Below are 15,538 nucleotides of genomic sequence, written 5' to 3'. Positions count from 1 at the left end.
CGAAGCATCCTCCAATCTTTGAGTTGTCAGCACAGAGCCCGATGTGGGGCTTAAACTCACAGACCGAGAGATCATGACCTGAGCTGAAGTCAGCCCCTTAACTGACTAAGCCACCCAGGTGCCCCATGGCCTTGTTTACTTCTGCTGCTCAATCTCTTGCCATGCCCCCAATCCCACTGAACATTTCTGCTCAGCTCAATTTCTCTTTTGTCACTAGGCATCTGAACTTGCTATTCTCTCCGCCATACTCCCCTACCTGTCAGATTCCTACTCATTCTTCAGATCTTAATTTATAAGTCACTTCCTTTAAGAAGGCTTCCTTGACCCTTCTAATGAAACGTGCTTCCATAGAAGGAAGTTGTGCCCTATCATAACTTTCTATAATTGTGTGTTTACTCTCTCTTTCTAAGTAGTAATCTCTGCCCCTGGAACACAGTACGTATACAATAAACATCTGTTGGATAAATGACTGAATACTGTATGAGAATGACCCACAAGACAGGTCTAGGTAAGTGTTTAGTCTTAAACTAATCCTAGCATGCCTTATCCTCCTGTTTTATTTTTTTAATTTTTAATTTAATTTTTTTTAGAGACAGGGAGAGCACACAGGGGAAGGGTAGAGGGAAGGAGAGAGTATCCCAAGTAGGCTCCATGCCTAGTGTGGAGCCCAGTGCAACCCTGGGACCATGGCCTGAGCTGAGATCAGGAGTTGGATGCTCAACTGACTGAGCCACCCATGGGCCCTCTTCCTTTTTTAATTTAGAGAGGTTCTGTGTTTCCTCAGAGGATTTTCTAACTCCCAGGTAGGGTTCTTGGATATTGACCCACTTTTTTTTTAATGAGAGTGGGGAGAACACTCAGAGAACCACTGTGTGTAGTGTGTGGCAGAGAAAGCAGCAACACAGAGAGCCCAGCTGCCACAAGTCTGGCCCATCCCCAGCTACATACCCTGTAGGAGTGGAACAACTCTATGGCACGGAGCACATCAAACTTCCGGGCCATGAGGAACTTGACAGCCACATTCCAAGAGAGAGGGGAAACATTGTACTGAACTGTCCACTTGTTAATCTCTTCAAGAAACTGCTTGGTGGCCTGTTTGACAAAAAAAGGAAAGAAAAATTAGTTAGTAGAGAACATATTTATGGAAACAAAAAACAAAAAAGCATGAAAAAATATCATCCTTCCCTCAAGCAAATCTGAACCCAAAATTTCCTACAGGGAGCAGGGAAAGACAAAAGATGGAAAACAGGTCTAAAAGCAGAAATGCTTAAAATTCATACTACTCAATGAGGCCAGAAGCGAGAGTCAGGTTCAGAGAGCAGGGCTTAGCATAGGGATGCGTGAAGAAAAAGTGAGAGGGAGAGGGGAGACCAAGGCACCCAAATGGGATGCAAATTACTGGCCCCAAAGCAAAAAAAGAAAACAAAAAACAACCCAGCAGTTTTTGTTGTTGCTGTTGTTTTAAGATTAAAAATAAAAAAAAGGTGGACAGGCCCCTTGAAGGGTTATTGCTTAAGTGCATCATGGTACGGCAGTCTCAGCTGCTGTTTTGGTCCCACGAGCCAACTGGATACAGCAAAACCATCAGAAAATGGTTTTGGCTTTGGAATTAGTAATACTATTTGAGAGCAGCAAAACTATTATGAAGAATTTAACAAATCAAAAGGCCAACTGTTCTTTGCCGCTGACTGATCCCACAGGACCTCTTCATGCTTCACAGGGCAGCCCCCAATTAAGACACTAGTCCCCAAAGGCATTCACAGACCCTCTGAATGGTGGTTGCCAGGGGAGGGGTGGAGAGTCTCATACTGGGGGAGGAGTAGGAAATTTTCATCTTCACTCTCTGATCCCAAACTGGCAAGATGCCTGTTTGTAGAATTCTTCCTGTCTCTTGATTGACCCATGTCCTTCTATCCTTTCTCACCCTATTTCTCCTTACATTTAACCAGTTTCGGCTCTAGCCAAACTACTCTCCTGTTTCTTCAGTTTTTGAACAGGTTTTATAACAGGATTTTTTTTTTTTAAGATTTTTTATTTTTAGAAGCAATCTCGTGGTGCCTGGGTGGCTCAGTAGGTTAAGTGTTGGACTTGGGCTCAGGTCATGATCTATCTCATGGTTCATGACTTCAAGCCCCACATAGGGCTCTGTGCTGACAGCTCAGAGCCTGGAGCCTGCTTTGGATTCTGTGTCTCCCTCTCTTTCTGCCCCTCCTCCGTGTGCGCTCTGTTTCTCTTTCTCTCTCTCTCTCAAATAAACATTAAAAAAAAAATAAAGCAATCTCTACACACATATTGGGGCTTGAACTCACAATCCCAAGATCAAGAGTCTCCAGTGACTGAGCCAGCCAAGCACCTCTACATCAGGATTTTTTGCATGCATATTCTCAACTGCTAAACACTTTCTGCAAGGCTATCTGGTCCCTTCCACCCAGACACTATTCTCACCTCCTGGTCCAAAATGTGACCAACTTGATAAGAATTCTGAAACTTAATTGATCAATCAACCCACAGTTAAGATGTATTTATTAAACTATTATGGATTCATTAACTATTTGTTAATATCTGTGCTAAGAAATACAAGGAATGGAAAAATAAGGTTTGCTTTAAAAGGTGTAAGACCAGCGTGCTATGTGGCCATGGACAAGGTAATTCTCTCTTTAATTTTTCAATTTAAAAACAAGAGGGGAAAGGGTAACAAGCAATTGACCTACTTCAGAATCTTGGCAACAAAGTCCTACTTTTGCAAATACAATTCAAGTTGCTACATATGTGTTTAAACAACTAGCAAACTGGAGTCCCAGGAAGGTCAGCAATACCTCACAAAAGAGCGCCTGATTCATCCCCCAATTTCTAGGAAAGGAAAAAGGCACTTTACAAAACCAAAGTAAAATCTAAGAGGCCTCAGGCTGCACCTGAGCTTTAGAACCTTCCAACCGAAGCAGTATAACTTACACCACTGGAAAAGGAGAGAAACAGCAAAACTAATCAGGCAAAGTGCATTAAAAGAGCCAAGAAATAAAGGCCAAGAAGAAAAGCTTTCAGATGATCACTTTGGCCCAGAACCAGTTTAAGTCGGACCAGAGCAATGAGTCCCAGAGAAGACAACAGGACAAACTTAGAATGCTCCACCAGCAAACAGTCTGAGCTGCCTCCGTGGGGTGAGTGGTCAGCATCAGAATGAGGAAAGATGGAAGGGACAAGAAGAGGAGTGGGCACAGAAAGACAGCAGAAACAAAACTTCAGCCAGCCTGGAAGGTCCCCAGGAGATTTTGTAAAGGGTATTTGTTTTTTAATTAACATATCATCCTTCAAGCCAGCCTTGTCTGAAGCTGCCTGTAGAATAAAACACAGAGTAACAGTAGAACATACTTTCCCCCTTTTTCTAATAAAAACAATAAACAGACAAATCAATATGCAGGTAGGAGGGGGAAATATAGTTAAAATAGCGAGGAGGTGAAGTCATAACACATCCCATTAAGATGATTTTTCATTTTTCACAAATAAGCTATGCCTTAATAAGAGACCCATAGGAAAAAAAAGAGACACACACATAGGTTTCACACACTTCTTTCAAAGTACCTACATAATACATATTGGCTTCCTACTTATACTAAATTCAGTTCCTTCAAAGTTCTTAATGTCCTGTAGCTCCCTAGAGCAGTTGCCTTGAGCTGACCTCTGTCCCCTGCTGGTCAGGATGTTATTCTTGGCTTTAAGCACGGGAACAATTCCTCCTGATCTGGCCTGACTAGGGCTTGCATGAAGAGAGTCCAGTGTACTGTAAACAGTGATGTGATATTTACAGATACAAATACACATACACACACACCATCTGTTAGGTTCAGCCTCAGATTCACCATCCTGCATCCCTCTCTCTCTTGTAGAAGAGATGAACCTCTTATTAAAGAAGTCAGAAAGGATGGCCCCATCTTCAACGGGCTTTCTCTAGACAGTTAATCAGGTACCTTCCCGTTTACACAGGAATTCAGTACAACCACTAACTATAGACCAATTTGTGGTCCTGTTGGTACCAGAAAAACAAGTCCCAGCAATTTTAATGAGCAACCCACTCTTCATAAGGGATAACTGAAATTCCTGAAATTAATATTCAGTGTTATTTCCTGGTGAACAAAAGGATGAGCCAAAAGATGAGTCACAGCTTATAAAATACTTCAACTCAAGGTCAATGGTTTGAATCTATCTAGGCTTATGAGTTAACCATAACTTGTTAATACCTGTCAGCTAAGTCACGGTCACAGTTCAAACAGCTTTGGTCTTCCTTTGGGAAAAAGGTCTGAACTGGTGTATAGAAAAATTAACATAACTACTTGCAACCCTCCTCAACCCACTTTTCAGGTACCAGTAAGATTTGTTACAGCATAGTCAAAAAGCTTACCATAATTACATACTTTTCCCACAATCACATTTAAGTAGATAACACGTTTCTTGACTATGGCCATGAAGATAAAGATACTGGGGAGCCTGCTAGAATATGGCTGAGAAATCTGTCAAGTGGATTACACCCCGGATTCTACCCACTGGTGTTAAATATGTTATTGGAGAGAACAAAACCAACAGTCTTCGGGTTACATCAAACTCCCCAGGAGCAGCTACAATTTCGAGATCAGCTCTAGGCAAAAGGCTAGCCACCCAAAAGATCACGGAAAACATGCTGGCATACTCAGTTCCAAAGTATCTTAAATCCTGTGTTCCAACACAATGTAGGAGAGAGTAAAAAAGAGCGAGACCTGTAAGAAACCTGCTTTTGAAAGAAATAGAAAATTTCTGCCTCTTGGGGATGTCAACCACCTAACCATCAGAGAACAAGTCTAGTGGGTGTGTGAGTCTGTGTGAGCAGTCATCCTCTCACTCACTGCTATGTGATATTTGGGCGTCATTTAACCTGAGCCTCAGGTCCTCATCTGTATACATAAGGCACGAATGGGACAACTGATAGAAAAGCACCAGAGCATCTGGCACGCAGTAGGTAGTCTTGGAATGTATGTCCATTCTTTTTCTTTACTCCATTCTACACTAGAACTTCTTTCAATTGAATTACAGTTTCTCAGAATCAAGTGACTGGTTTCTCTTCAACCTGTAGCAGTCCACTCTCTCTAATCCATTTTATCCAAAAGCATACATTTAAATTAGAAACTTCCAGTATGTGTTCTACCGCATGACAAAAGTCTCTAAAAGAGCAACTCCTTCTGCACAATACAGAAGCTGGGTTGGGAAGAATTTATAACCCCGCTCCCATCTCTAAATCCTTTCGTCCCTACTTTCAGACTACACTGCCATCCCGAGCATTAAACTGAGTAAGGACTATTTCTCATTATAATAAAGGCACAAGTTTGTGCAGGACAAACACCACGCAAAAAATGCAGTCACTCTGCACTGAGTATCTAAATAAGGAAAGTGATCAATATAAGCCTCTGTGTCTGTTACCTCTGTAACAGGTTTTTGAGGTTACCTCTGTATTTCATCTAATATGCTATTTCCTCATCAGTGCATTAGTAAACTATCTTAGTAAACTTCTCTCACGCTTGTTTCCCTGCCTCTTCTTCCTTGTGAATTGTTTTGTTATGTCTACTAATCCCTTCAATTCATATCTGCTAGGAAACAGATTCTGAGCCAACACACTAGCTTGCTACAATGCAGCAAGGTGATATTTGTTCAATTTCTGAACTGAAAACTATAATCTTTCCATTAGCCCTTTGTTATTGTGCCAAATATGGAAATAAACCTAGTTCCTTTGAATTAACATTTACTTGTTTATCTCAAATATCTTCACTTTTTTTTTTTTATTAAATTTTTTTTTTTTCAACGTTTATTTATTTTTGGGACAGAGAGAGACAGAGCATGAACGGGGGAGGGACAGAGAGAGGGAGACACAGAATCGGAAACAGGCTCCAGGCTCTGAGCCATCAGCCCAGAGCCCGACGCGGGGCTCGAACTCCCGGACCGCGAGATCGTTACCTGGCTGAAGTCGGACGCTTAACCGACTGCGCCACCCAGGCGCCCCTTTTTTTTTTTTTTTTTAATTTTTTTTTTCAAATATCTTCACTTTCTTAGGAAAATTTGCCTTTCCCTAAAATGTAATTTTAAAAGAGCTAATTTTGTTGTTGTTGTTGTTGTTGTTTGTAATTTTAACTCTAGTTAACATACAGTGCTGTTAGTTTCAGGTATACATTTCTATATATTACTCAGTGCTCATCAAGATAAGTGTATTCTGAACAATGCTTTTTTTTTTTTAACACTTTATTTTGAGAGAGAGAGAGAGAGAGAGAGAGCGCGAGAGCGCGCATGAGCAGCAGGGAGAGGAGAGAGAATCCTAAGCAGACTTCCACACTGCCAGCGCAGAGCCAGACATGGGGCTCAATCCCAGAAACTGTGAGATCATGACCTGAGCCAAAATCAAGAGTGGGACAGCCAACCAACTGAGCCACCCAGGCACTACATGGGCCAATGCTTTCCTAAATAGGACTTTACTGCATCTGGGAAGGAAAAAGCCTTAAGAAAAATTTCTGATTTTACCATGTTTGGAAACAAAGGAAAATGCAGAAAAGAAAAGGTTACCCATGATCCCATCAACCTATATAATTGTTTTTATATTTTTAATAATTAAAAAATTAAAGTCAACAGAAAAATACCAATAAATATACAATTTTCTAAATATATGTCCCACAACCCCTCCCCCCCACACACAGAATTCTTAGGGTGAAGGAAGAAGAAAGAGGGAGTATTCAAGTGTATATTGTTCTAATCCTGGCCTCTCGGGCAACCTGCCATAACTAACAGCAGTAGTATTCCCTTCAAGGCAACCAAACAGTAGACCTCTTTCAGGCAGCCAGTCACGTACTCAGGCGAACATTTACAAGTATTTGCTGACGGCCTACTCTGTGCTAAGCAGTATAGTAGCTGTTCAGTAGACACAATGTAGAGAGAGAAAGACCCTACTCTGAGCAGTTCAGTCATTTAAATATGGAGGCAGATGTATAAGTAAATAGTCATCGTCATATAATTTTATAAGTCTTAGGACATATTTATGAACAGAATGCTACGGAATTCACACTATCTCTAGGAGAATTTTTTAAAAAGTCTTTTTAGAGGAGTGCCTTGAAAGATGAGTAGAAATCTGCCAGGCAGACAGAAGGATTCTAGTTTGGAGAAAACAAAATGTGTAGAGGCAGAGTCAAGAAAGAATAGGAATTATGGGGGACACAGTATAGCTGGTGTGTCCAGTTTGTATTGACAGAGAATGGTGTGAATGAGCTGACTTGGACGTAAAGCCACAATGGAAGGCCCTTTTATGCTGTGCTTCAGATTCCAGACAGAATCCTATAGACATGAAGGAGTCAATAGAGATCTTTAAGTAAAGGGATGAGATGTTAACTTTGGTCCTCCTGTGGCCCCAAAAATGATTGTTGGCAGTAGGGGAGCCAGACTGGAAAAGGAAAATTTAGCAGCAAGGAGGGAAGTTCTGTGAAGGCAGGGATGAGGTCTATTTTATTCACTAGTTCCTAGCACTACCCCTGGCACAAATATCTCTAATAACATCTGCTAATAAATATGTATGAATGAGCAACAGAACTCTGAAGAACATTATTAACATTTAGGAAGTAGAAAGAGGAGGAAGAACCAAGGAAATTTTAAGGTTTATCTTTAAAAATACTAGTGACCACTGAGTATCAAAGAAATGTAAATTAAAAAACAAGAGTTGTCAAATATCCCCTATTAAAAAAAATACCAACAGACTCTGATAACTTTTACATAATGTTCTATTAAACCTTCAAGGCACAAATGGCTCCCATGTTATATAAAGTGCAGTATAATAGTGGTGCCTGGGTGGCTCAGTGGGAAGCATCTGACTTCCATTCAAGCCATGATCTCTCGGTATGGGAGTTCAAGCCCTGTGTTGGGCTCTGTGCTGACAGCTCAGAGCCTGAAACCTGCTTCAGATTGTGTCTCCCTCTCTCTGCCCCTCCCCTGCTCATGTTCTGTCTCTCTCTCTCAAAAATAAACATTAAAAAAAAAAAAAGACTTTAAAGTGCAATATAATAAAGGAAGTACACCTCATAACCAAAGAGGGCTTATCCCAGGAATGTAAGGGCAGTTTAATATCAAGAGATCAAAGTAATTTTTATATTAACACATACTAAGGGAGAAAAAGTATATAACCTTCTCAACAGATGTCGAAAATGCATGGGATAAAATTCAACACCCATTATGATTTTCTTTTTTAATTTTAGCAAACTAGAAATAGAGGGAAGTCTCTTAATTTGGTAAGAGTTATCTGACAGAAACTTCAGCAATCATAACATTAGATAATGAAACATTAGAATTATTTTTTTCTATTAAAGACTGCAAGGCCAGGAGCCCTTTTATTACTACTACAATAGTGCAATATTGTACTAAAGGTCATATAATGCAACCAAGACAAAAAGAAACATGGTGCATAAGAATAGGAATTTTAAAGAACAGAATAAAATCCAGAAATAATCCTATGTATATACAGGACTTTTGTATCCACTCTGTTGTATATGTATGATAAAGAGATATGCCAATTAATAAAAAAAAAAAAACCAAATTATATGAATTTGTTCATATATATGCATAAAATACTTATAGAAGGATACACAAAACACTGATAATATTGATCACCTCTGGAGAGAGGAACTGAATTGGGGCTGGGAAACAGGCTAGGAAACTATAAACTTTCATGCCTTTAAAATTTTAAACCATGTCCATGCATAACCAAGTCAAAAGCTAAATAAAATGTATAGATTTAAAAAGATAAATTTTGGGGGCAGCTGGGTGGCTCAATTGGTTAAGCATCCAATTTCAGCTCAGGTCATGATCTCACAGTTTGTGGGTTTGAGCCCTGCATCAGGCTCTGTGCTGACTATGCAGAGCCTCCTTGGGATTCTCTCTCTCCCTCTCTCTGCCCCTCCCCCACGGTCACTGGCACTCTCTTTCTCAAAATAAACTTTAAAATATATATATATATATATATATATATATATATATATATTTAAAATTTTTTTTAAAGATGCCATTTCTGCCTACCAATTAACAAAATTAAAAAGACTGAAAACATACAGTATTGGTAATAATATGGGAAAGAGGTGCTTTCATACAATGTGGCAACTATATATAATTCATGCCACTTCTTTGTATCAATTTGGCACTAACCAAGCAGTTTTAAAAATGCAAACCCTATGACCCACACCACCAGTTCTAGGAATCGAGTGTACAGAAACATCAGCATGAAGGTACAAAGCAGACAAACCTATATAAACATAAACACTCTTGTTGTTTCAAATATTTTGCCATTAGAAACAATGTTGCAATGAATACTGGCTATTTGAATATTCACTCTTGCTTTCTTTCTAATGACAAAATGTTAGGAACAACCTAAACCAAAAATTAATAAGAAAATGAATAAATTATGAAATGTCAATATAATGGGCCACCATGTAACCAAAACCTGTCACATTTTTGTTAAAGACACTAAAACACCCCAAACATGGCATTAATCTGTAAAACGCTGAATCAAAACCATTTACCCGTTTTTCCATTTTTACTTCTTAAAAAAAATAAAATGAAAAAATTTACATGAATTTCAAATTAAATCCAAATTAGTTCTATTTGCTTACTTAAGTTACTATCAGTATACTTAAATTATACTATAACTACTGCTACCACTAAAAATTTTCTAAAAATGAAAAAAAATTCCAAAACTCCATTGGCAGCCCTCCAAATTTCTCACCAAAAAAAAAAAAAAAAGTTGGAAATTAAAACCAAATCTGTGTAGCGATTTCTAACTATAAATGGTTCTTGTTTTAAAGGCAATATTTCATTTATTTTTTCCTTTTTTAAAAATTTTAATTCCAGTGTAGTTAAGTGTTATATTCGTTTCAGGTGTATGATAATAATGACTCAACGATTCCATAATATTACTCAGTGTTCATCAAATGTACCTTTTAAAAAAATATTTATTTTTGAGACAGAGCGAGCATGAGCAGAGGAGGGGCAGAGGGAGAGGGAGACAGCGAATCCCAAGCAGGCTCTGCGATAATCCCAAATTGTGAGATCATGACCTGAGCTGAAACCAAAAGTTGGACGCTTAACTAACTGAGCCACCCAGGTGCCCCATCATCAAGGCTGCTCTTAATCATCTTCACCTATTTCACTCATTCCCCCAGCTCCCCTCTGATAACCATCTGTTTGTTCTCTATAGTTGAGAATGTTTTTTGGTTTGTCTTTTTTTCCTCTTTGTTCCTTTGTTTTGTTCCTCAAATTCCAAATATGAATGAAATCATATGGTATTTGTCTTTCTCTGACTTACTTCACTTAGCATTATACTCTCTTGCAAATGCAAGATTTCATTCTTTTTTTTTATGACTGAATATTCCAGTGTGTGGGTATATATATATATATGTATATATTTGTACATATATATGTATATATTTGTACATATATATATGTACATACACCTACATCCATGTATATATATACCCCCCCACACACACACACATCTTCTTTATCCATTCATCAATCGATGGACACTTGGGTTGCTTCCATAATTTGCTACTGTCAATAATGCTGCAGTAAACATAGGGTTTCACGTATCCCTTTGAATTTGTGTTTTGGTATTCTCTGGGTAAATACCCAGTAGTGCGATTACTGGGTCACAGGATATTTCTATTTTTAATTTTTTGAGGACCATCCATGGTGTTTTCCATAGTGGTTGCACCGTCTGCATCCCCACCAACAGTGCACGAGGGTTGCTATTTCTCCACATCCTTGCCAAAACTTGTTTCTTGCGTGCGTGCGTGCGTGTGTTTGGCGGGAGGAGGGGAGAGGGAGGGATATACATATATATATATATATAGAGAGAGAGAGAGAGAGAGAGAGAGAGAGAGAGACAAAGAGAGAGAGAGAGAGAGAGAGAGAGAGAGAGAGAGAGAGAGAATGAATCTTAAGCAGGCTCCATGCCCAGTCCAGAACAAGAAGCAGAGCTCAATCCTACCACCCTGGGATCAGGACCTGAGCCAAAATCAAGAGTCGGACGCTTAACCAACTAAGCCACCCCGTCTTGTGTTTTTATTTTTAGTCTTGTGCCCCGTCTTGTGTTTTTTATTTTAGTCATTCTGACAGGTGTGTTTTTATTTTTAAAAAAGAAAAAAACATTTTTTCATAAAAAATGAATATACATAGACTGATTAAACAAGTAAAAAACTTAACATTTCAGTGGTTTATCATGTGCATTTCTAGTCTACCTCCAGCTGGGTCAATTCCTAGGTTGTTCTTAGAGCTGCCGAAAAATACACAAAGGAAAGCAGTGGAGGTAGTGCTTGCAATCAGACCTACCTCGTGGTTTTTTTTGTTTTGTTTTGTTTTTTTAAAGTATAGTGTGCTCAAGCCTAATTGTTTCTACTCATGTAGGGGGCTGGGCAGGGATGCAAGAGCACCTGGCTCTGGGGGTTCAAACAGACCAGGTTCGGCCACTGGCTGCTGACAAAATCCAGAGGCACAGAGACGAGCGGTGGTGGAACAAGAAAGGAGTTTATTTCAGTGAGGCCAACACCGGGAAGACGGCGGACTAGCGGCTCAGACTGTCTCCAAAGTGCCGAAAATACTTCCAGGCTTATATAAGGAAAATGTGGGACAGTGGTGGGTGGGTACATGCACGTGGGCAGTGAAGGTTCACTGGATCCTTGTCTTGGAGTCAATCACACGGGGTCTTGCAGGCTCAGGGCAGTTCTTGTTGCTTGAGGGGATAGTTTCGGTTCCGTCACAGGATGCTTTGCCCGCAGGGTCTCTTGCCTGAGTTAAGAGATAAGCTGGAAAGAACTTAATCAATTAGAAAGTTTGAGGTCATAATGGAGGTAGCTGAAGTTCTCTTTAACTCACTTTTTCTTCACTATCCCTATTTAACTGCTCTATTTCCATGGACCAAACTTCAAAAAAAAAATTATTTTCATTTTCATTTTCTTTTTAATGTTTTCTTTTAAAAAGTCAGAGAAACTATGGGGTATTTTAATGTCTCCAATTTTTTTTTCTGCTTTTTGTGCAGGCCCTCGCTATAAGAGATTCTGTTTCCTAACAAATAAAACATGACATGCAATTCCTAAGTCCACATATTCAAATGGGTAAACATTTCTACCTTCCAGTGGTTCCCCAATTAAGTTTTCTCTACCAATATACTAAATATCAAGTCCCTTCAGAGGATACAGTAAATGTATTTACTTATGAAAGAAATCATTAATAGGACTACTCTCAGCAATCTGGACAACAGTAGTTTGGGAACTCACAAGCAGCTGCTTAAAACAACATCCAACACAGAACACTGCACAGTGGGTATTCAAAAACTGTCTTACTTTAAAAAATATCCCACATTGGGGCGCCTGGGTGGCGCAGTCGGTTAAGCGTCCGACTTCAGCCAGGTCACGATCTTGCGGTCCGTGAGTTCGAGCCCCGCGTCAGGCTCTGGGCTGATGGCTCAGAGCCTGGAGCCTGTTTCCGATTCTGTGTCTCCCTCTCTCTCTGCCCCTCCCCCGTTCATGCTCTGTCTCTCTCTGTCCCAAAAATAAATAAATGTTGAAAAAAAATTAAAAAAAAAAATATCCCACATTATCAGGTCTTTTTATTCTGGTATTCATGTACTGCAAGACATAAAATCTCTTTCTTTTACACATTAAGAGACCAAGTGAACTTCAAACTTAAAGTCCTACAAATCCCAGGGACCCCTGGCTGGCTGGCTCAGTAGTTACAGCATGTGACTCTTGATCTTGGGTTGTGAGTTGGGAGCTCCACGTTGGGCGTAGAGATTACTTAAAAATAAACAAATAAGGGGCGCCTGGGTGGCGCAGTTGGTTAAGCGTCCGACTTCAGCCAGGTCACGATCTCGCGGTCTGTGAGTTCGAGCCCCGCGTCAGGCTCTGGGCTGATGGCTCAGAGCCTGGAGCCTGTTTCTGATTCTGTGTCTCCCTCTCTCTCTGCCCCTCCCCCGTTCATGCTCTGTCTCTCTGTCCCAAAAATAAATAAACGTTGAAAAAAAAATTAAAAAAAAAAATAAACAAATAAAATATAATTATAGTTTACCTTTAAAAAATGCTAAGGCCAGATAACCATGAAGAAAGGCCTTATACAATCCTTCTGATGAAATAAAATGGGAATGGTACTAAAACTCCAGACTCTTCCATCTATTACATCAAGCACTGACTGTGTAAGAACCAAGAAGAAAGAAACTAACTGCTATTAAAGCATTAAAATCACACTAGGAACTGAAGAGCAGGAAACTCAAAGTAGGGCTGACCAAGTTTTAAGCTTCCCACAAGAGTCCAAAGCTTCAGGCAATACAGAAGGGTTAATTTAGCTATTTAATGTGAAAAGCTCTTCAGTGTTAAAAACTTCCTAACCAGCGGAAGTGAAGGGCTAGGGTTTATCAGCACACCATCAGCCAAGTGTGTGAAGGCCCCAGATCAGAAATAGTCAGGCTCTAACACCTGAGGAGCAAAAGATATTCTCTTCCTTTCAAAAATGTTATTTCTGTCTCCCCTGGCTCAGATTCCCTTCTGAAAAATTTTTTTAAATGTTTATTTGTTCTTGAGAGAGAGAGAGAGAGAGAGAGAGAGAGAGAGAGAGAGACAGAGTGTGAGTGGGAGAAGGGGCAGAGAGAGAGAGAATCTGAAGCAGGTTCCAGGCTCCAAGCCATCAGCCTGACGTGGGGCTTGAACCACAAACCATGATACCATGACTTGAGCTAAAGTCAGACGCTTAAGTGACTGAGTCACCCAGGTGCCCATCAGATTCCCTTCTATATGTAAGAGAGCATTTATCACATATTAAAGAAAGCAATTCAATCCATTCACTTCTTGCTCCTTCCAGTTCACACAGGCCAAAGAATATGGTCCAGCAAGAAATAACAAAGGTAGCAACCAGCTGTGAAGCATTAACATGCACCAAAGAAGGAACTGTACATATACTAAGTACTATTAACAACATAAAGAAATCAAAGCATCCAGAGCTTAAGCAAGCTGCCCAAGGTTACTAAACTAATAAGGACAGAGCTAAGGTGCTGAGGTTTGAATGTAAGTCTTCAAATCCTAGTCCTTCCACTTCACATGGCCTTGAGAAATACAAGACATGTTATCATTCATCTTGTCAGATAATATATATGTCACGTGTTTGCCTAGGCACAAAATTATTCTGAAAGAATATATAAGAAACCAGTAACATTGGTTGTCTCTGTCGGGGAGTTGGGGGAGACTTTCCTCACCCCTTCACGGTCCTTCTAGTTGGACTTTGAATCAAATTGACACGAGACAGATTAACAGGAGAAAATAAAATTTAATAGTGTACATATGGGGAATCCACACAGACAAGAAATCCAAAGACAATGAGGCAACAAGAAGTTTACGTGAGCTAAAGAGAGGGGTAGGTTGGAGGATACAAAGGGGAGGAAAGCAATTACAGGAAGGTGAAAAGCGGTATTTTGAAAAACAAAGGTTGCCTTATTATGCAGGTAAGTTTCTTAGGTAAAGGGGAGCCAGTTTTAATAGCTTTCTTCCAGGTATAGGCTCTCCTTTCCAATGTAAATTTAGGCAGCTGAAGACCTGAAAGAGAGCTTTTCCTGTATCTCCTCAGTTTTGATTATTTTTAACCCAAAATAATGTTCATGCCAAAGTGGCCCGCCCACCTTAGGGCAGCCCACCAGAGGCCCCTAGGTCTCAGAGGACAACTTAGGTAGCTGAGAGACATGGCAAGAGAAGGAAATATTTACCATGTTCTCTTTCATGTGACTATATTATCTACTAAAAAAATAAAATGTGTTAATTTTATATAGCTTTCAACTAAAATATATAACAGGAATATCTGAACACACTGCTTTAAAAAGTATTTTAAACTATCCCACCAAATGATAAGTTTGTTAATAGTCTTCATATCACGGCAAAAAGGAATGAGTTTAGGGAGCTCTACAAAGAGGGGATTTATAACTGCTTTTGGAACTCCTAGCTCCTAGTCCTAAACAGGGGGATGTTCCAAGCTCCTGCAGGGATTGTGCCACACTCACTTTCTTCCTGGTGGCATCTGTCAATAGCATGTTTAGTAAACACAAGCTGGCATCTCTCCTCCAGGCTTAAAAACCTACCTCTCCAGATTAAAGTTATCAGAGGATAAAGAGCTCCCAGAGACAATGGAGGAAACGATTCAACAAGAAAACAAGGAAGTAAACATTTCTAAGTTGTCAGAAGAGAAAATACATGTCAAGAGGTTGAGGAACAGAAGATGGTAAGACAGAAGAGAAAAAAAGAAAAAAACAAATCTGGAGAATAAACAGAAGGCTCCTCACCACCAGCAAGAGCAAAATCATTCAGGTTCCCACATGGAGTCCCGGGGCAAGGGTGGGGAATAGTTGGTCACTATGAGAAAAAAACCTGAGGCAGCTTGCCAACTGCTACCCCTTCCAGTTGGTTAATGAAGTGGCAAACCAAACGACCAGAAGAAACCTGAAAAGTCTTTCTAGGGAAAA

The 15,538-nt window shown here is 39.9% G+C and overlaps 1 protein-coding gene across 3 annotated transcripts in view; it reads right to left on the bottom strand.

The window, feature by feature from the left end:
* The window catches only part of PTPN9 (protein tyrosine phosphatase non-receptor type 9), an 82,358-nt gene that overhangs the window by 44,122 nt on the left and 22,698 nt on the right, over positions 1-15,538 (bottom strand). The window contains exons 1-2 of one of the 3 annotated variants that reach the window (XM_043554964.1): positions 11,475-11,846; positions 949-1,092 (exon numbers count right to left, since the gene is read on the bottom strand). In XM_043554964.1, the coding sequence (XP_043410899.1) occupies positions 949-1,092; positions 11,475-11,690 (360 nt within the window). In that variant the 5' untranslated portion in view covers positions 11,691-11,846. Of the gene's footprint in view, positions 1-948; positions 1,093-11,474; positions 11,847-15,538 lie in introns of those variants that run through there. The other 2 variants (XM_043554965.1, XM_043554966.1) reach the window with 2 other exon arrangements.

Source organism: Prionailurus bengalensis, chromosome B3 (assembly GCF_016509475.1).
Source record: "Prionailurus bengalensis isolate Pbe53 chromosome B3, Fcat_Pben_1.1_paternal_pri, whole genome shotgun sequence".
NCBI lineage: Eukaryota > Metazoa > Chordata > Mammalia > Carnivora > Felidae > Prionailurus > Prionailurus bengalensis.
The sequence above is the reverse complement of the archived record's forward strand: the minus strand, read 5'-3'. Positions and strand labels throughout refer to the sequence as shown.